Source organism: Cibotium barometz, chromosome 36 (genome assembly GCF_041138505.1).
Source record: "Cibotium barometz isolate CiBa-2024 chromosome 36, ASM4113850v1, whole genome shotgun sequence".
Taxonomy (NCBI): Eukaryota; Viridiplantae; Streptophyta; class Polypodiopsida; order Cyatheales; family Cibotiaceae; genus Cibotium; species Cibotium barometz.
The window spans coordinates 26830237-26851661 of NC_141081.1; the positions used below are offsets into that span (position 1 = coordinate 26830237).

At 45.2% G+C, this 21425-nt stretch overlaps 1 protein-coding gene across 1 annotated transcript in view; it reads left to right on the forward strand.

Annotated features, from left to right (window-relative positions):
- LOC147617706 (alanine aminotransferase 2-like) overlaps window positions 1-21425 on the forward strand; it is a 132802-nt gene that overhangs the window by 74507 nt on the left and 36870 nt on the right. The window contains exons 11-12 of the mRNA XM_086775948.1: window positions 8884-9004; window positions 10014-10168. Coding sequence (XP_086632074.1) covers window positions 8884-9004; window positions 10014-10168 — 276 coding nt within the window. The remainder of the gene's footprint in view (window positions 1-8883; window positions 9005-10013; window positions 10169-21425) is intronic.

The following is a 21425-nucleotide window of genomic DNA, read 5'->3' on the forward strand; positions in this document are numbered from 1 at the left end:
GGTACTTTGGCCATTAAGCATCAGGGTACTGATAAACTCAGAAACGCGAACAGAACAAGCTATCTGTTTGTTCTTGTCTTTCACGGGAGGCGGGTCATGATCAGCATGGTGGCAACCGTCCACCTGAGAATTGCGCCGAGTGTTGGAGGGTTTAGGACGCTGAGGACATTCATACCACCGGTGATCGCCAGAACATATTGTACAGAGGCCTGGGCGACTAGGTTGGGATGAAGTGGCAGTTGATGAAGAGGTTTGCTGTCCTGAAGAGGTTTCTCGCTTGAAGTTACGTCGATCATTGCTGTGACGGTCCTGTCGAGACCGATCTCGGTTTCTGTTGCCAGAGGATTCGGTCTGAGAGGATCCTGCATTTGACGCGGAAGCTTGCCCGGAAAAGCGCGGCCGGAAGGACTGTTGTCCAGAATATGGTCGCCGAGAGTTGGGTTGTCCAAGGACGCTGGGGTTGGCTAGTCCCATTGGATCGATTCCGCTGATAGGAACGGGCGCCGGAGGAAAAGTTCCTGGGAGGACGCCTGTAATCACTAATGCGCTCGACATACGAGATTGCTTCATCCAGGGTGGCAGGATTGTACTTATGGACTTCGTCTTGGATCGTGGGTTCAAGCCCGTCAATGAAGCTGTGAAGCTGGTTAGAGGGGCTGAGTGTCTATCTCCAGAGCCAGTTTTTGAAACTCTGAGATGTACGCGGCCACGGAGCCAGTTTGACTCAGGCGGCGGAGAAAAGACCTGGCATGAAAGTTCGCATTTGCAGGCTCAAAAGCCTTGCGAAGAGCACGCCGGAATTTATCCCACGTTGGAGTAGACTTGCCATCTGAAATCCTGCGTCGCCACCAAAGGAAGGCGGTATCTTTCAAGAGGGTACTGGCCAATGCCACCTTTTTATTTTCGGGCAATTTGGTATTTGAGAAATAAACCTCCATCTTGTAGAGCCAGTGATCGATTAACCGCTTATTGCAGCGGCCATTGTAGGGCTCAGGTAACTTGATGTCCATCTTTCGTGTTTGTGCTGTGGTCATTAATTTATACAAAAGTTTGAGTTCAACATTGTCTACCTCGGCAGTCGGATCGAGAGGAGTTAAGGGATCATCCTGCTGGCCCACCGAGGATGATGATGATGATGTTGGAGAACGCGAACGACGCGCTCGCTGTGACTTCCTGGATCCCTCGCGCTGATGTTGGTGTCGTTGTTGCATGTCTTCCATTTGTGATCTCATTGATGCCATACCGTCGAAAAAGGCCTTTTGCAAGTCCTCCATCTGTTGTTGAAGAGTGGTCATCTGCAAGGCCTCCATCTGAGGATCGGCGGGTGGCACGTTGTCGTGCGAAGTCGACATCTGGAGAACTCAGAGAGAGTACTGTGGTGAAGCAAGAAAGGTCCACCCGAAATGTAGGATGGAAGAAACAGCTGTTGGAGAGGCAGTAACAGGATCCTCGTACTCGAAGTTGGGGTCTTCCACTTCCTCGGGATCGTCCTCGGAGGTTACCGCGTCGGCTTCCGCCAAAGAACTGAGCACCGGAGATAATGGAGTATAGTTGGGGACGAAGATCTCGCAGTAAAATGTCACAGGAGGCCGCGTGGAGGGGATATTGCGGAGGCCATCCACATTGCACTCTGGAAGAAAGTGTGCCAACTGCGGGTACCGTGACAGAAAATACTCGAAATGAGTAAGATGCAGTGGCTCGCAAGTGAGGAAAATAGTCCGAATCGCCCAAGTGTCGGGTTCAGTTACATGCGGGCTGCTGACATGTATGCGGTACACTTGAGAGGCCGGGGACGCTGGGATAGAAGAGGCCGGAAGACTTGGAATCCACCCAGCATTGGCGGGAAGTGGCACTGATTCCGGAGTGGGGGCACGAGGAGGGATGTGTTCGGGAAGAAGAGCCTCGGGGATCTCGTCGATGTAACTCAGGTAAGAGATGTGCATGTCGGGTTCCTCCGGAAAGTTGTCCATGAAGCATGCACGTAGAGGGCGAGAGCACACAGAGTATGTGGTGTGGGCAAAGCCAGGAGAACCCATGAATAGCCAGTAGGGTGGTCGCCTAATCGCTGGGAAGAGGGAGGCGAACAAGAATAAGGCGGCATCCTGACAGCCGGGGGGGGGGGGGGGGGCGGGTGGTGGTTGCCGAATCGCCTAGTGGTGCCAGTTCACACCAGCGTACGCCCAACGCACGCCCGTTGTTTTTTTTTTTTTTGAGAGACCCACGTGGCAATAGTACGTGTGAAATTTTTTGTTTGTTGTTTTCTTGGTGGTGTAAAGGTGACGGCCTGAAGCACGTCACCGAGTGAAAAGGATGCGCCGCTTCGAAGGGCTCGGACGCGTCGCCAAAACTGGATGAGAAGGGTGCGCCGCTTTGAAGGGCGCCGGCAACGACTAAGCGAAGAGAAGAAGGGTGCTTATTGGCGGTGAGGGCTCCGGGCCGACTGGCAGCGAAGGAGGCGAAGAGGGGGAGGGGCTCCATATTCAGCAGCGAAAGGGGCAATTCCCGCCATGTTGCGAACGCCTAACACCACCGGTCAGCAGGGAGGGAGGGTAGTCCGGATATGTAGCAAGGGTTCCCTCTCAGCTATACACACAATGCATGTGTATGGGTGTGAGACCTTTTGTTTTTGTTTACATCACTTTGAGCAAGGATTTACGCCAAGTCCACCATCGCTCTGCTTCTTCCATACAACACCGAGAAGAGGGGTGGATGAGGGAGTACCGCGGAGAGGGTGAGGGCTTCACAACCCACGGGTAGGAAAAAATTTGCTCTGATACCACTGTGAGGATTATGTTGTTAATCCCTCGTGTTCTGTACTAATTACTACTTAATTACTTAACTTAGAACAAGAACCTTCAGGAGAACACTTGAGAGAAGATTGAATTGACTTGTTGTATTAAACTGAGTACAATAGGTCTCTTATATAGGAGATGAAGAGACACATTTGAAGAGGCATGTCCTTTGACGAAAGGACATGACCTTAGACGAAAGGATACAACTTTAGGCTAAGGGATGTGTCTATTCGATGTAGAGGCACAACCATTCATCAAGGGATACAACCATTCGTCGAAGGGATGTGGCTATTCGATGAAGAGGTACATCCTTTGGCGAACAGTCGCAACCAGTCGAGGGTAGGGGTTCTGTCACAAACCCCTATATTCTAGGGACATGCGGATGCGTGTCAGGCCTAGAAACATGCGGATGCATATATGTATTATACCTGGGCATGTGTATGGATCATATGAGTGGATGCATATGAGTCCAAGGACATGGCACGACATTTGTGGACTTTCGGGCGGTGCCCGTGTGGATTCCGGCCATGCACACATGGTGTGTTATGATGGCAGGCGGAATATTTTCAAGTACAAGAATGATGATAGGTGGTTCTCCAAGTTTACATGTGCACAATGCATAAATGATGCATGCCATAACTTTATTTTACTTTGTGTGACATTGTCTTGCTGCCTGGACAATGCTTGTTATTTTGGCTTGTGAAGTCCGAGGGACCGGGGACGCCCGGGCACCTTGTGGACGCGTGTGTGCACACCTGTTTGGGCCTAAAACTGTGGGCTTATGGGTTTTGCAGGTGGGAAGTGCGTCCACACTCAATTTACAGCTTATTTCATTTACTACTAAAGTTTATTGGTTTGCAGGTCCACACTCATTAATAAGTGGCCGGACAACTTATAATGCGTTCGCATTTGGTTGGACCAAAATTAATGAAGTCCGGACAACTTATGGCCATTTCCCATTTGGTTGGACCTAAACTTATACAAACAGGACAAATGGAGCACTATGGGCTGGACACCTACCTGGACACCTTATGGGGACACTTGTCAGCCTGTTTGTGAACCCACCAAGCCCCTTAGGTGGCACTGGAGAAAGGCGCCTCCTTCAAGAGGCCATTTGGGCTGTTTTATTCATAACTCAACACATTGGAGAGCTGGTTGAAGCTTTGGGAGTTGCTACAGGGCTGGTTGCTTGCTTCCCGGACTCACACAAGCTTGGATATCGATCCCCACACTCTTCTAAAGGGCTGGTTGGTAAATTTCAGACCTGTAATTTCTGGTTATTGCGAGTTTTGGGCTGGTTACAGGTGTCCAAAGCCAACTTGGACAGTACAGGACAGCTCTAGGGACCTCCACAGGGCTGTAGGACCCTTTACAGGTGGAATTCTCGCGATGGAAAGTTGCTGTTTTGGACTGGTTATTGCATAAAACAGGCCGGACAGCAATGGAATATGTGAGCATGGATGTGTCTCAAGGATTCCTGGTGTAACAGGTGCTTAGGGCAAGCATTGGGGACACTTGCTCGCGGAGAACATAGGTTTCTGGATCAGTTTCTCGCGTGGAAACAGGGCCTAAAGATCCATTTACATCTTGTGCAGGGCGGAGTACCTGTGAGGATTGTGAAACTCTTGTGCAGGGCGGATGTACCTGTGAAGAGGCTTGTGCAGGGCGGATGTACCTGTGTGTAGGGCGGATGTATCTACAGAATTTTCTTGTTTGAAATGTATTCATTCATGATGTATTTGGAAGAATCAGGTGCAGGCTGGTGGTGAATCCCCAGGCACCCGTAATCTTGTACTTTGCAGACTCTTTTGGTAATATAACCTAAAGGGGGGGGGTCAGCCTATCATCGGCCCCTTTATGTGGTGTACTGTCATTTTCAGCTTTGTGGTTGTAATGCTCAAGTGTTAAGTGCTCAGAATCTTGTTCACATTTATACGATTCCAATACACGCGTCCGCCTCCCGTTACAGATTCCCTTTGGCTAGTTACTCTTTGCATCTGCAAAACAGGAATCAGCAATGAAGAGAGAATCTGATACATAAATACGTCACAATTGTGACATACTGAGCATATGATTTTGGCAGTAGCTAGAATATGTTTGGTAGGAGTTGGGTTAAAACCAAGATTCCCTGAGACTTTGATAACAATTATGGTGCCTTATAGTTTTAGGAGTGTCTAAGAGGGAGGTATGATGTCTCCTAGGTATGAGGATTTACCACATCTTGAAAAAGGATGGGTATTATGTTACAGCTAGCAGATATTTGTCTCGGCGATTTCAGGTTTCCAATTCCATGAGGAGTTGGAACTTGGAGGACTGAAGGGTGGTTTAAGTTCTTTAGGGACCTGAGAAGGTTCTATTTTTTGTCTTGTTCCCACGGTCATTGTTAGAGAAACGATAGGTTATTCAAATAGCGAAGCCACTTCTTAATTGCATGAAGTATTGCTAACATCTCTTGATCATAGACATGCATAACCATCTCCTTCTCATCAAGCTTTCGGCTGTCAAATGCAATTACTCCATGATCTTGAAACAAAATAGCCCCAATGCTTCTTCCACATGCATTGGTTTGAACCGTAAATGGCTTCGTGAAGTCTGGGCATACATGTATGGGGGCTGATGTGAGCATTCCCTTGAGCTCTTGGAAGCTTTTGTCGGCTATGGCATCTCAAAAAAAGGCCTCTTTCTTAAGCTTGTCAGTAAGAGGAGTAGTGATATGAGCATATCGTTTAATGAATCTCCTAGAGAATGATAACAAGTCCAAGAATCCCTTCAATCGAGTTTTATTTGTAGGCGGGAGCAAATTCTTAACACTTTCCACCCTCTTGGGATCCACCATAATGCCTTCCTTTCTCACTATATGTCCAAGATATTCAATCTTTTGTGCCATAAATGTACACTTGCTCTTCTTTGCATACAAGTTGTTGGCTCTTAAGGCATCTAGAACAGCCATGCATCAAGTGCTCTTTCTTTCCTTTGCTATATATCAAAATATCATCAAAGAATATGAGCACCCATTTGTAGAGAAAGGGTCCAAGCACTTTGTTTATTAGGGCTTGAAACGTTGCTGGCGCATTGCACAATCCAAATGGCATGACCAAATAGTGGTGGAGACCTCTCTCAGTCCGAAATGACATCTTGTACTCATCACCTTCTTTGATTCTTAATTGGTGATACCCCAATCTCAAATCAATCTTTGAGAAGAAACATGCACCCTTCAACTCATCAAGCAAGTCATCAATCCTTGGAATAGGGAATCTATTCTTGATTGTAGATTTATTCAAATTCCTATAGTACACGCACATGCAAAAAGTGCCGTTCTTCTTCCTGACCAAGAGTACGGGTGATGCAAAAGGTGATTGGCTAGGAGTAACCCATCCCATGTCCATAAGCTCTTGCACTTTTCGCCACTTCATCCTTCTTCACTTTTGACAATGTATAGGGTGGTTTGTTGATAGGCTTGGTTTGTGGCTCAAGCTCTATCCCATGATCCACCTCCCGTTTTGGCGGCAAGCACTTTGGCATTTGAAAGACATCTTCATCTCCTTTAACAATTTCTTCATACCTTTATGCATAACTTCACTCTTTTCCTCATTGCTCTCTTCCTTGCAAAGTTGAAAAGTAAACTATGCTGGTTGACCATCCAAATAATAATGGATCGGGGAGCTCAATGGCTCTTCTTGATGCTCTAAGGAACTACTCTCGGAATATGTAAACACTTGGGCAAGATACAAAATAGGCTATTACTAAATGAGGGTTTCTGTTTGCGGTTGATCATACCGGTTGGGATAGAAAACGGTACGGGAATTGGGAGCTTGATGGTTCTAGACATAGCCCTTAGAGAGTACTAAAAGGCTATCCAATCCATTTTGATTGAATGAGGGTTTTGTAGTCTTGCAAACCTAGTCAAAACTGTGAAAAAACCCCAATTCAATGCACTCAAGGCATCCATTGTCCACGGCACTTGTGCATAAGCTTTCATTGATCAAGAACGCATTAATCCACTGCTCAATAATGCATTAAACCTTGCCCATCAAGTGTACCCATGGAATTTTGAGAAAATTTTGCTGTAGTCGCCTTTGTTTTTGTACATGGCCTATGAAATATTTTAGAGATACCAAATGCAAAGAACTAGAGCTCTTTTTGTTGCCTTATGGCCTTATGGCCTATAAAATATTTTAGGGACACCAAATGCAGAGAACATTGATTGTGAATTATAAGTTATCATCATTGAAATTCATGTGTATGGAGCTGAAGATGATCTTGGTTAAGCACGATGCAATTGTAAAAATAATTACCACGTCATTGATTTGCAGTAGTTCTTGCTTTTCCTAGCCTTTACCCTCATCCTCATCCTCTTATACCTTTTCCCCATTGTCTTCCTCCCCATGATGTGAACCCTTCATTGACTCTTCATATAGACAACATTTTAATAAAAAATAACACTACTTCACATGTATATACATGAAAACTATGAGAATACTATTGCATCGCTTTGCCAATTCATTGCAAAATCGAAAACCGTGCCAATACCAATGCCCTAAGCTTAGACATTCACTTGGTTGAAGTATGGAGTCCCATAGCCCTTACAAGATCAAGGAAGAAGAGGGAAAGAAGCAAAACGTGTGCAACAGAAATTTTCCAATTTCTTTTCAAAATTCTGGTCCATAGCTTGAATTTTGGTCCAATCTGGCCCAAATTTGGTGACGGTGCCCATCTGTTCTTGAAATTTTTGCAAAAGATGCAAAGAAGCATGAAAAATTATCTTCAACTCTAACTAAAATGGATCAAAGCCATGCTCTGATACCAATGAAAGGAAGCTACAACCAGATTAGTGTAGATTAGCCTATCTTAGCTTGGATTAACCTTGGATTAGGTTTCCTTAGAGAGATTAGCCTAGGTTTAGAGAGAGGAATGGTAATTTTCCATTAGTAAAGTGATTCATGCCCAAGCTAGACCTCCCTTTTCACATTACACTTTAATGTGTCCATGGGCATGGTCCTTTCCCATTCTCCAAACCATTTGGCCTTGGGTCCAAATTACACGAGACCTTTTTAACTTTGTTACAGTGGGCAGCAGTACATGCAGTTGGTGCAGGTGTCGGGCGGGAGCATATGCAGCTGCAGCAGTTAACAGCTGCAGGTTGTCAGCCTGGATGCGCAAGGCAGCAAGGGATTAGGCTGGTGGCAGGCGAGATGATGATGATGACGGCAGTAAGATGGCAGCATAAGCAGCTGCTCTGGTGCAGAAGATGAGCAGCAACAGGGGTGGGTGTAGGTGACTGCGGCAGTTCATGGGAGTAGATATGAATGGACACGTGGAGAGCATAGAAACCCTAAAAGGCCAGCTTTGATACCAATTGATGTTATTAGGGCAAGCTTGCATAGAGCCTAAGCTAAGGGGGATGGCGGATCTCCATGGTGGGTGTGATGTGTAGAGAGATAGAGAGAGAAATGATGGAAGTACACAATGTTGCACGATCGAATGAGTATTGTACATGACTTGAAGTACACCAAGTACATGCTTTTATAGGTTGCAAACCTTATCTTTTGACTCACATAAATCACATAACATATGGGGACATTACACATGCTACATGCTTACCTTATCCAGATAAGAGGGTGTTCACACACATGTAGGCACACTTACATATATATGAGGTGTTTCACACCTAAATAGGTGTTCACACCTATACAAACACATATACACACATATTGACAGGTACACATGGTGGACATACACGACACAAGAGACTCCGAAATACCCAACATTTCCATGGCTTTTAAAAGCTTTGCACATACGCTCACACACATCTTTATTATTAGTGGAGATATTACTTCTTTAGAACCTTGGGGTTGTTTTATTTAGGGATGGAATGTTTTGAAATAAACCTCTAAACCTTGAAACGTTTCTTGTTTTTATGCACTGCTATGTTATGAATTTTACTATGAAGAAGGAAAAACTTGTGTCATCTGAATCCAAGATTTTTTGTGTCTTTACAAAGGAACTAGTTGTATTTATATGAGTAAATTGCAAAGCAAGTGGCATATGACTGAAGAAACTTGATTCAAAAACGTGTTGTGATGCTATGCAGGTTTATCAAGAAAATGTTTATGCAGACAATAAGAGCTTCACATCCTTCAAAAAGATAGCTAGGAGCATGGGCTACACTGAGAACGATTTTAGTCTAGTGTCTTTTCACTCCATCTCAAAAGGTCTCAATTGTAACCATTCATGTTTGTGTATTGGGAATTCTTTTCCCCATGATAATTGCATCTTATTAGCTTATCTGGAAGTTTCCTACCTCTACCCCAAAAGGTGTCTTCCAGTTAACTTTTCTTGGGTTCAAAACGGCTATTAGATTGGCAGGAATCCACAGCATCATTACTGGACATGGTCAAAAGCGGGGTCTCCAGGCCTAATCATTGTTGGGCTTGGTTTTTCCTGGTTGTTGAGGCTATTTCAGCTGTTTCCCCTCTGTTGTTTTGGCCGATCCCTTGGCATTTCTACTTTGCACACTTCATTTTATGTCATGTTTAGGTCAAATGACGTACATTTTCAAATATTCCCTCTCACCATGTTCTTTCTTCGCCTTATCTATATCCTCTCGAATCTTCCTTCCCCTCCCACACCCCAAACCCCCTTTTCCCCCTCCTCTCTCTTATCTAACAGCTAGGTTTTCTTTTTCATGTTATCTTGACATCCAATTTACTCATGGATCATATGCAATATCTTTTTTGCCTTGTAGACCCTTCAGGTGTTTTGTAGACATTGATACATTCTTTCTTTTTCCTCTCTCTCTCTCTCTCTCTCTCTCTCTCTCTCTCTCTCATCGCAGCTCTGCGCTCTATCGTGGAGGAGGACAGTACTATTATTGGATGATGCATGCACTTCTCTCATATATTGGCATATTGTGCTAGCCACATGGCTACTTTGTACTACTTTTCACACATGTCCACTGCACAGGTAGCTAATTTCTCTTTCTTTTTTCTGTTTACCAGTACTCTCATGTAGCTATTGTTCTACTATTTTCTCTCATAGAGCCTTTGAGTCTTTTGAGGACGTTGACTTCTCTCTCTCTCTCTCTCTCTCTCTCTCCTCCTCATCCCTCCTCTCCCCCTGTCTCCTCCTTTTCTCTCGTGCCTCTGACATGGTTTTTCTCGTTCAAAACTTCCATTTTGGTTTCCTTATTAACCACTCCTTATGATTGCTTACTGGGTTCAGGTTATTACGGTGAATGTGGTCGAAGAGGCGGCTACATGGAAGTGACTGGCTTAGATGCAGATATAAAAGACCAGATATACAAAGTGGCATCTGTCAATCTTTGCTCCAACATATCTGGTCAAATATTGATGAGTCTTGTAATGAAACCTCCAAAGGTACACTTTCTCAACTTGTGCCAGGTTTTTTTCATGAAATTATTAAACTTTCCAATTTTAGGATGACCATCCTTAGATATTGGTTTTTCTTTTAGACATGAGTGCATATTTTTATATATATTGATTTAAATTTTAGATATTAGTGCATATTTGTTAATCTCATGTAAATTAGCAGAAAATAAGAAATTATGACAAACAGTAGGGTCTTTAAAAAGAAGCCCAAAAAGATTCGAGAATCTATAAGAGAAGAGGCTGCCTTGCTTCAGCTGAGTGACATCTGTGTGTGACCACTATGTGCTCTGCACCAGAATGGACATCCCTTCAAATTGCATATTTGATTGCTTTAATGTACACATTACTGCACTAGCTTAGCCTAGTTATATGAAACCCTTATTTGTAGTGCCATTGCTCTTAGGGTATTGTGTGTGTGTGTGTGTGTGTGTGGCTTACATACAGTTCTTTCTTCCATTGATTATGTGGAGGAAAGCTGATATAGATCGGTTTATGTCTCTGGCAATGGCAATTGTGTGGAAAACTCAACATCGTAAAAAGGGTCTTCGTCTTTTGTCAATGCCAAAGATGTGTTCTCCAAAGATACATGGTGGCTTGAACATATTGAATATTCATTTTCATATGCTTGCTCGTAAATCCACTTTGCTGTTGGAATTTGTACAACAGCGCCAGCCATGGGCTATTATGTTGGGTCATATGTGTATGTCTATGTCTTCACCTGCTTTTGGAAAGTGGACTGTTACGTATTGGGATGCAATTTTCAGCCATTTCGATGGAAAGATTGTCGGCTGCCCTCTTTCATCTAAGTTAATTTTTGCCTAGAAACAGATTACGCAATATCTTTTTTGGAATCCCAGGCTTAATGCGCAATCTTTTTCGCTTCGCCTTGAGAGTATTCATTGGTCGAAGGCTTTTGATGTACCCTTGGCTCTACGTGAGCCTAGGAAGGCATATTTCCTTTCAAAGAAAGGAGTTTATCTTATTGATGATGTTTTGGATGCTGGTGGCCATGTGCTTTCTTTTGTGGTTGCCGCCAGGAAATTTGGTCTGGGGATGCATTATAGATCAATCTAGCAGCTTATTCGAGAGCTTCTTGCTCCTTTTGAACCAATTGTAGATTTGGATCGTTCTGATCGTTTGGTTGATTGGAGCCTTAAAAGAGAACAACCTGCACGAGGCCCTTTATCAATGGCTAAACTTTCGGTTCATTCGATATATCATTTCTTGTTGCCTGCCTCTTGGGTTCAAGAACATGCGAATCAGATTTGGCATCTTCATAAAAGTCAGGCTTGGTGGAAACAGCGGCTTCATTCTCTTTGGAAATGCAGTCTTCCTTTGAAAAGTAGACTTTTTTTATGGAGATGCTTGATTGGAGTCTTGCCAGTCGGCCTTTTCTTGGCTAGGCGACTTTTGGCACCTTCAACTTGTCATAGTTGTGGTGCTTCTCAAGAGACAGTCTTTCATCTTTTGTGGAGTTGTCCTCTCACCAGGACTTTATTGAATCGGATTGCTGCACGTTTGAGAGCCCGCTTCCGACAGGCACCCTTTGGGAAATACTTTTGGATCTTCGGTCTTCTCCCTTCACCCCTTAGATCCTATAAAGTCTTCTTTGATTGGGTTCGCTATTGGGCTTTATGGACTACCTGGGAGTCTCGCAACAGGATAGTTTTTGCTGGGCCTCATTTGGATGCTTACTCATTCTTCCGTTCCTCTCTTCAGCAATCTTTATATGACTGTCTCTCTCTTCATGAGATTGACTCATCTCTGTATGCTCTTTTTATAGATTGTTTTTAGATGTTTAACTATATTCACACTGAACATAGTGAACATTCTAGTAGTTTCCCTTGTATATGGTCTTTTTGGGGGGTTTTCCTCGTTTTGAGGTTTCCCACCTGTAATTAATGACATGAAGCTTTACAAAAAATGTGTGTGTGTGTGTGTGTGTGTGTGTATATATATATATGTATGTATGTATGTATGTATGTGTACGTATATATATATATATATATATATATATGTACACATATTTATGGATATGAATATTTCTATTTATCTATCTATGTATCTATCTATCTATGTATCTACCTATGTGTGTATTTATATATAGATAAATAGATATATTCATATACATAAAATATGTGTGTATGTGTGTGTGAGTGTGTAACACACACACACACACACACACAAACGTATATTTATTGATTATATACATATATATATGTATGTACACACACACACATATATATATGTGTGTGTGTGTGTGTGTGTGTGTGTGTGTATATACATACATACATACATACACACACACACACACACACACACACACACACACACACACATACATACATACATACATACATACATATATATATATATATATATATGTGTGTATATGTGTGTGTGTGTATACATACATATATATATATATGTACATATATATACATACATATATACATATATATACATATATATACATACATATATACATACATATATGTATATATATATACATATGTATATATATGTATATATGTACATATATATACATACATATATACATACATATATGTATATATATATACATATGTATATATATGTATATATGTATATATGTATGTATATATGTATGTACACACACACACACACACACATTATAGATGAAGTGCGGATCTGTCCAATGGCACTGTGAATGCTATGTGAGAGATGGGTGTCCATGTATGTAGACCATGTCACAAAGTCATCTAGGGAGAGATGTAGAAAATGGTCCTGATAGTGGGCCATCTTCATGCCTAGTGGTAGGGAGGGGGGGCTGGACCATGTCCTTTCTGCATCTAGCCTCACGATGTCCATCCTGATCACCCTATTCTGCTCAGAGCGACTAAGGTCCAAGAAGGGGCAGTCCAGGGTGTAATCAAAGGGAGGGAGTGCATCAATCGTCATTCCATGTAATCTTAGCCAGGTACACATTTGGGTGTACCAACATCGTGTATCGCCATCTCCTGCTAACTGCTTGGAAGGGATAAGTGCTAGGTGTGGGTATCTCTGTCTGGGGAGCTCCCATATCCTCTGCAAAAATGTCACTGACTAGAACAGGGCTTCGGTAACCACCACTGGTGTGGCTCCTATCTTTGCTCTGACAATCTCATGAGGTACCGATGGTTTGCTCCGAATCATGCGTGCGATCATAGTCACCAGTGGTTTCTCTAGTACTTGCCATCCATCATAGAAATCTCTCTGGTCCGACCTGGTCGACAAGCGGCTCCCTCCTCGTGTGGTAGAGGTTGGGTCCCCATATGGGTGAGCCATATAAGAGTGTAGGTGTGACCAATGTGTCAAACAACCAGAGTTTGGTGCACAGCTTTTGAAACTGAATGTCGGCACATTGTCTCTCTAGTGCCCCTAGGGCTGCATATCCACGTGCCTCTACTACCTACCTCATAGAGAACTGTGGTCCGCTAAATGTGACTCCTAGGTACACATATGATCTAGTGTACTCCACTGATTCACCTCTAAAAGTGAACTGATGGTCGGATCTAGTCACCCAGGCCTGTGCGGTATTGAAGACCATAATCTTAGTCTTCCCAAGGTTCACTCTAAGGTCCCTATCTACACAAAACGACTGCAAAGCATCCAAATGTTGTTGCAAACCCTCAGGGGAGTCTGCAATAAGTACAATGTCATCGGCATATAGCAGTATGGGTATCCAAAGCCCCGCCAGACTGGCCCCCTGCCCCCCCATCGTGTCAATGTAGTCGAATATCTCATCGATGTAAAGTCCAAAAAGGCTGCGTGAGAGTGGGCATCCCTGCTTCACCCCAATGGTGCTAGTCACTGTATCCGACATGCCTCCGGGAGTCCGTACTCTGCCTATCACCGCCTCATATAATGCATAAATGCCCCACTGCATCTCCTCGGGAACACCAATGTCATGCAATCTCCTCATGAGTCTGTCATGTGGCATTGTGTCAAAGGCTTTGCGGAAGTCCACAAAGCAGCAATATATCGTCTTCCCCCATGCTCGTCCCTCCTCAATGAGAGCCTTGAGGGTAAATATGTGATCCAAAGTGTCACCAATTGTCCATCTCCAGTTTTTGCGTCTCGTTCACTTGAGGCCAGGCCGGTGTCTCATGTGAAGAGGCCAGTATTTTGTTGACATGGACGGGAGCCAGACTGGTGCCACCCGTGTGTTAGCAGGATGGTGTCGTATGGACGGGAGCCAGACCAGTGCCACCTGTGTATGACCTGGACTGTGTTCGACCCATGGGACTGTCACGCCATGGAAGAGCCAGTATTCGTGCCGTGTTTTGCCTATGGGACTGTCACACCATAGGGAGACTCGTGCCTGGAACTGTGTCTTACCTATGGGACTGTTACTCCATAGGAAGACCAGGTTTTTATGTTTTATGTCGTGCCAGTTTTGTGCCGACAGATATTTTGTACTTGTTCCATGAACGGGAGATATGTCCATGTTACTATTTGCACATGCACACATATTTTGCATGTTTGAAACTGTTTTCGCATGACATGTATTTGTGTGTTTGCCTGCTTGACGTGTTACTTACTGAGCGGGGACGCCTGCCAGTGAGTCGTGAAGTCTGCTCTGTATTCTGACGAGTTTTGGTGCATGTGAACAGGTGGTAAGTATGTCGCACATGTTGTTTTAATGTTTTATATTCTAACCTTTTATTTTATAAGGTTAGGAGTTCACATTTATTTAAAAAGTGGGCACCCACTTAGGGGCCAAGGTGGGGAGCCCCACTTTTAAGTGAGTGTGGGGGTGGGCATGGTCACCTACCCACACTAGTTTCCCCCACATGCATGCGTGGAAATCTCTAGTTGTAACTTCACTTAAATTTTATTAAAAAAGACTCCCTCTTTCAAGTGTGGGGATCCATCGCTTCTACCTGGCGTTTGTTCATCACCCGGTGATCACCTTGGCTGGCTGTTCTATCATCTGCATCGCCAGGCGGCTGCTTCACCACCCACACAAGCGATTGCTTCTCCCTCTCCTACCAGGCGGCTGATGCACTGCTGCGCCTAACCCTTCCAGGCGACACTGAAGTGCTGCAGCTGCTCCCACAGGCGACTGTATACTGCAGCCAGGCCATTACAGTAGCACAGAGGCGACTGTTTCTACTCAGCGTGCTGCCTCTGCTCCTACAGGCAACAGAATCACTGCTGGCTGCGCTGCTTGTTCCTTTTTGCAGGCCATCGTGGGTCACCTCTCCTCTGCGTGAGCTCTCCTGCAGGCTGCACATCTTCACCAGCAAAATATCCCTTTTCATCTCCTTTCCTACAGGCAGCTACTCCCCCTGGCGACAGTACCTGCAGGCTGCCTCTTCTCTACCGGCTGCACCTCTCCAAGCTGCGCATGCCCCTACAGGCGGCTATGGCTATGCGCTTGTGTTCCGGCCAGTAGAACACTGCCCTCAGGCAACTCTGTTTGGACTCCTCCACACTGCGGCCAGGCATCTCCTCCCTTGCAAGTGGATGCTTCTTCTCCCACAGCAGGCGACTGTACCCTTTGTGGTGGTGCTTGTCTTGATAGTTCTACACGAGGCAACTATTTCTTCAACAAGGGTGGCTTCATATTCTACACAAACACCACAAGTATTGGTTTTCCATCAACCATCTACAAGTAAGTGAATTTCAGATTTCAATAAAGTATTTTATGTTTAAATCTGATAAGGGATTCATCCCGCTCGGCCAACACCCGTTCGGTGCCGGGTTGTCCAAGCTATATTGGCGAACCTCGGTCCAAAGGTGCTGAGATCGGGAGAGCCAGGCATTAGTACGAGAGCGCCTGTTTGTGCGTGGTCTCGGAACACCAGTGAGGCGCTCTCTGCGGAGTCCAGTGAAAGCACAGGACCGTAGAGATTGGACCACACTAGTGGTCGTACTGCTTCAAGCTTCTACATCGAAATTCGACTTCGAGCCTATTTGTTTGGTACTGTTTTCATATGTACATGGACATTATCTGGTTCTTGGAACCCGTGGAGCATTGTATTCATTAAATACTCCCAATAAATATATCATATATTGAGGGGGGGGTCGGCCCGTTCCGGCCCCAGTGCTGGTGTCCATCTTTCCATTTCATTTCATTTAAATTTCAAGTTGTATTAAGTTGTCCATTTCAAATTTGTGGTTTTAAAGTTGTGCTATTAAGCGTGTGGGTGTCCAACGGAGTCTTTCCCACTTGACGGGAATGGTTTCACAAAGTCGTGAAACCTCGTCTGAAACCTGCCTGCCCAGGTGCTTTGAGTCCATGTGTCTCAGCCCATCTACTTAGCTCTCGATCCAAAATAGATCCGAATATCTTGGCCAAGCAATGGCCAATCACGATGGTCCTGTGGTTCCCTGGTATCATGGGGTCACCACTCTTAAATAGAGGTACAATAGTATGTGCCGACCAACTGTCTGGGAAACCTTCACAAATGACCTTGTTAAACATGTGTACTAGCACTGGTGCCTATACATCTCTCGCATGTGAAAAATGTTCTTCCACCAGACCATCCTGGTCTTGGGCTCTTCCATTACGTAGTCTGTCAATAGCATCCAAAACCATCCGAATGGTGACAAAAGTACTATGATCCGGGTGAGTCGCTGACGGATGAGGGATGGGGGGCTACCCTGGTACTTCATATAAAGTTCTTTCATATTCATGCCATGCCTCAGGTGCTGTGATAGGTGTGGGTGCCTGTCACTCATGGAACATCTTCCACGCCCTCTTGCTATCTTGCCCCAAAAATAGTGGTATATCTCTATCTCAAGCTTGGTTAGGTAATCCCGCTTCTTCTTCTGCACAAGGCGTTTGAAGAGCGTTCTAGCCTGTCTATGTGTGTGGATGCCAAGGGTGATCTCCCGTTGCAAGCGGTCACGAGTTTCGCGACATTCATCATCATACCAACCATTCTGTGGGGCCGTATGGCGAGGAGGGGTAGAAAGAGGGGGGGGGGTATACGGGAAAGCATATGTTGTTGAACCATGTAATACATCTGCCAACTCCTTCGTAAGCTCATCAAGTGGACTGCTCGGCTCAAGAGCGAACAAACCGTCATATATAGCACTGCCATATACCCTAGAGGTCTCCTGAGTAAAGTGATATCTTGGGTATCTGGTATGACTAGAGGGTGGTGTGCCTCTAACATATCCACAAGTCATAGAAAATGTCAAATATGCATTGTCTGCTGCTATCCCAATGGGTCTGCCCGAAATGGAGAGATCCTGTATATCATGTATCAAAGTAGGTGAGCCCATCAGGTAATCCACTGTACTAGCTCCTCCCTTTTTGTTCCAGCTTGTGAGAGCATCTGAACCTGGCCAACGGGATATGTCATTATAGATAACTAGTCCATGTGCACTCCCCAAAGCTAGGAAGTGTCTCCCATATTCTGTCACCTCTCCTGTGTCCTGGGCAGGTCTCTGCATCCCTATCTCATCCGCTACTAGCTTGTGGTACATGGGCTCATCTGTAGCATAGAGAGAGAGAGAGAGAGAGAGAGAGAGAGAGAGGAGAGAGAGAGAGATTTTATTAACATCTTCCAAAAGACCGAACTCGGCCTATGAGACAAATCAGTGTACCTGTGTGGGGTATCCTCTGTCATCCCAACAAAATGAAAAAGTACTAAACTAAAAAGCTGAATCTGGGTGTGCAATAAGTACAATGAGTGGGGGAGGGGATGGAGCTCTACTACTAGGAGAATGCAAAGCTATATGCATGGAGTATACAATCATGATATGCAACCTAGCTAGCTCCATCCTGTACCATACTGGGGGTATAAAATGGTATACATCAATGAAGGGGGTGTCCACAGGTCCGTGGAGAACATGCCTGGGTCTGCTCTGAAGCGAGCCAGTCGCTCCGCACCCTCTGTGAAACTGAGCTCTGATCTCTGTCATCTCTCTCTGGTATAGGTGTGGTGTCCGAAAGCCAGGTGTCCTCTGTCTCTTGCGGGCTCTGAGTGTCTCTGCTCTCTGGAGAGTAATTCCCTGCTGTGTAGGGGCTGGGAGGGGGTGGATCTCTGAAAAAATGTAGTAATCTGTGTCTGTCGTCCCCCCTCTGGAGCTGTCTGAGCCTGTAATGATGTCTCTCTGTGACGCTGTATGTCTAGAATGAATCTCCCCAATATGCGCAGGTATGCTACCTCAAAGAGCTAGCGTAGGGAATGTGGCTCTCTGAATAAAATGGGATATCGCTCTCTGATGGCTATATATGCTCTGCATCTGCATACATAATGCTCCTCACTCTCCACCTCCTCTTTGCACAATATGCATACCCTCTCCTCTCGGGGGATCCATGCTGCTCTGCGAGTCTCGATCTCCAATCGATGTGATGAGACTCTAAGCTGACCAATAGCTACTCGGGAGCTGTGTGGTAAAAAGCCCTCCATGTATCTAGGCCTCTCTATAAATCCATCATCAGTGATACTCATGAAGTGATCTCTGTAGTACAGCATCTTCGGTGGAAGAGGCTGTGTAGGCGATATCCATGTCTCTCATGTATAGAGCTGCCATAGGTCCTCTCTCAATACTCTGTTCCTCTCAGGAGACGGATATGTGGTGCATCCCTGTCATACTGGAATGGTGGTAGATGATCCATGTCTAGGCCATGCTGTGAGAACCAATGTGTGACCTGTGCATACCATGATCCTCTGTCTCCTGCCTCAGTCAGCTGTCTAGATGCCTCAAAAGCTCTGTATGACAATTTGTCTTGTGGCATCTCTCTGAATCTGTCTAGCAGGCATATAGTCTAGAATATGGCCTCTACCATCATAGGAGGCGCAGCAAACTCTGCTCGGATAATGTCATGAGGTACTGACGGTTTGCTGCGTATCATGCGTGCCATCATGAGGGCCTGTGGTCTCTCTATCTGTGTCCACCAATGGGTAGCAAGGCCTGGCGCCCATACCGCTGCTCCATACATCAGTGCCGGTGTGACTAATGTGTCAAATAGCCACCCCTTCGTCCGGGGCTCCTGAAAATGCGCCTGGTGGCACTGTCTCTCTAGCATAGCCAATGCTGCATATCCTTGTGTCAATCTAGCTCTGGCTGCTGAACCCATGGTGAAGCGCGTGGTTGCTGCACAGAAGGTAACCCCTAGGTACACGTATGATGTCACCACCTCCACCTGGCGTCTTGCAAGAGTGAATGTCAGCTAACTCCTGGCCTGTCTCGGTGTATAAAAGACCATAACCTTGGTTTTCCCAAGGTTCACAGTAAGACCCCTCTGTGTGCAAAAATCATCGAGTGCATGTAGATGCTGCTGTAGACCTCGTGGAGACTCAGACACTAATACAATATCATCAAAACAACCATAAACTGTCTCTTAATTTTTACTAATTATCACTAATCTACTAGAGAGAGAGAAAGAAAGAAAGAAAGATTTTATTAACGTCTTCCAAAAGACCGAACTCGGCCTATGAGACAAATCGGAGTACCTGTATGGGGTATCCTCTGTCATCCCAACAAAATGAAAAAGTACTGAATAAAAAAGGCTGAATCTGGGTGTGCAGGGGATGGAGCTCTATTACTAGGAGAATGCAAAGCTATATGCATGGAGTATACAATCATGATATGCAACCTAGCTAGCTCCATCCTGTACCATACTGGGGGTATAAAATGGTATACATCAGTGAAGGGGGTGTCCACAGCTCCCTGAAGAACATGCCTGGGTGTGCTCTGAAGCGAGCCAGTCGCTCCGCACCCTCTCTGTGAAACTGAGCTCTGATCTCTGTCATCTCTCTCTGGTATAGGCGTGGTGTCCGAAAGCCAGGTGTCCTCTGTCTCCTGCGGGCTCTAAGTGTCTCTGCTCTCTGGAGAGTAATTCCCTGCCGTGTAGGGGCTGGGAGGGGTATGGATCTCTGAAAAAATGTAGTAATCTGTGTCTGTCGCCCCCCCTCTGGAGCTGTCTGAGCCTGTAATAATGTCTCTCTGTGGCGCTGTATGTCTAGAATGTATCTCCCCAGTATGCGCTGGTCTGCTGAAACTCGCGGCGGGTGCCCAGGGGACTAGGGCCTTTGACACACTTGTTGATACCATCAATGCATATTAAAACATTTAAACATGGCCACAGCCTTAACACATATCCATCATCACTTTGCATAAAACATAAAGCTGGACAAAACATCCACAAATGCTGAAAATGGAGCTTGCACGTGTGACACCGCAGAGAGGCCGGAATGGGCCGACCCCCCCCTTGGAGTATTTTATTACCCAAGGAGAATAATATCATGTACAAGCTTTGAGGGTCTTACTCTCCCCACGGGAGATGCCGGATTATCCCTATACAAATGCCATAACACAGCCCAACACAAGGCAACTGAGCCGGAACATAGGCTGTAGAAATGCCGAGCCAACAATATAATCCATATACCTCCGTGCAATAGAAAGGATACAGCAAGTACAACTCTCCATTCAGCCGGTACAGCAGGTACAATGGCTGGTACAGCCGGTATAGTGGCTGGTACAGCAGGTACAGTAGCTGGTACAGCAGGTACAGAGGCTGGTACAGTAAGTACAAATGCTGGTACAGTAGGTACAATGACTAGTACAGCAGGTATGGTGGCTGGTACAGGCGGTACGATGGCTGGTACAGCAGGTACAGCAAGTACAAATGCTGGTGCAACAAGTACAATGGCTAGAAATCATAATAAATGATTAAATACCCTTGCCTTCAGTATTTCTTCGCGATGGAAGCCTCCAAAACAGTCCCCAACAGCCGGTATTCTTCATGGGCAGCCTTCAAGAGAGGGAGAAAGAGAGTAGCCATCATTAGGGCAGCCTGTAAAAACGGTGGTAGAGGCTAGTGTGCAGCAAGAGAGCCTCTCTTAATGAAGAGAGAGGGCTCCAATTTATAGATTTGGGCCTCCCATGAGCTAAAATGGCAAGAGAAGGCTACAATGACAAGTGGAGAGCCACACAATAGCTGAAGTGACAAGTGTGAGGCCACTTGTCTCACTTTGATCCATTTTCTAACAAGTGTCAGGCCACTTGTCTCACTTTGGTCCACTTTCTTGCCACATGTCCCAATCTAAGAGATGGGTCCTTCCATAAACTTTATCTCTAAAAATATCCCAACTGGTAGACATTCTGTCATAGGCACTTTGCCAACTCTTGGTATCTGCTCAATTCCAGATGTAATGACGCGAACAGAATTTCCATCGGAGTCGGGCCAAAAATAGCAACTCTCCTAAATTTTAGGAGTGTGGTCCTTTGTATTCTAGGATAATCTCCCATTCCCAAAGCT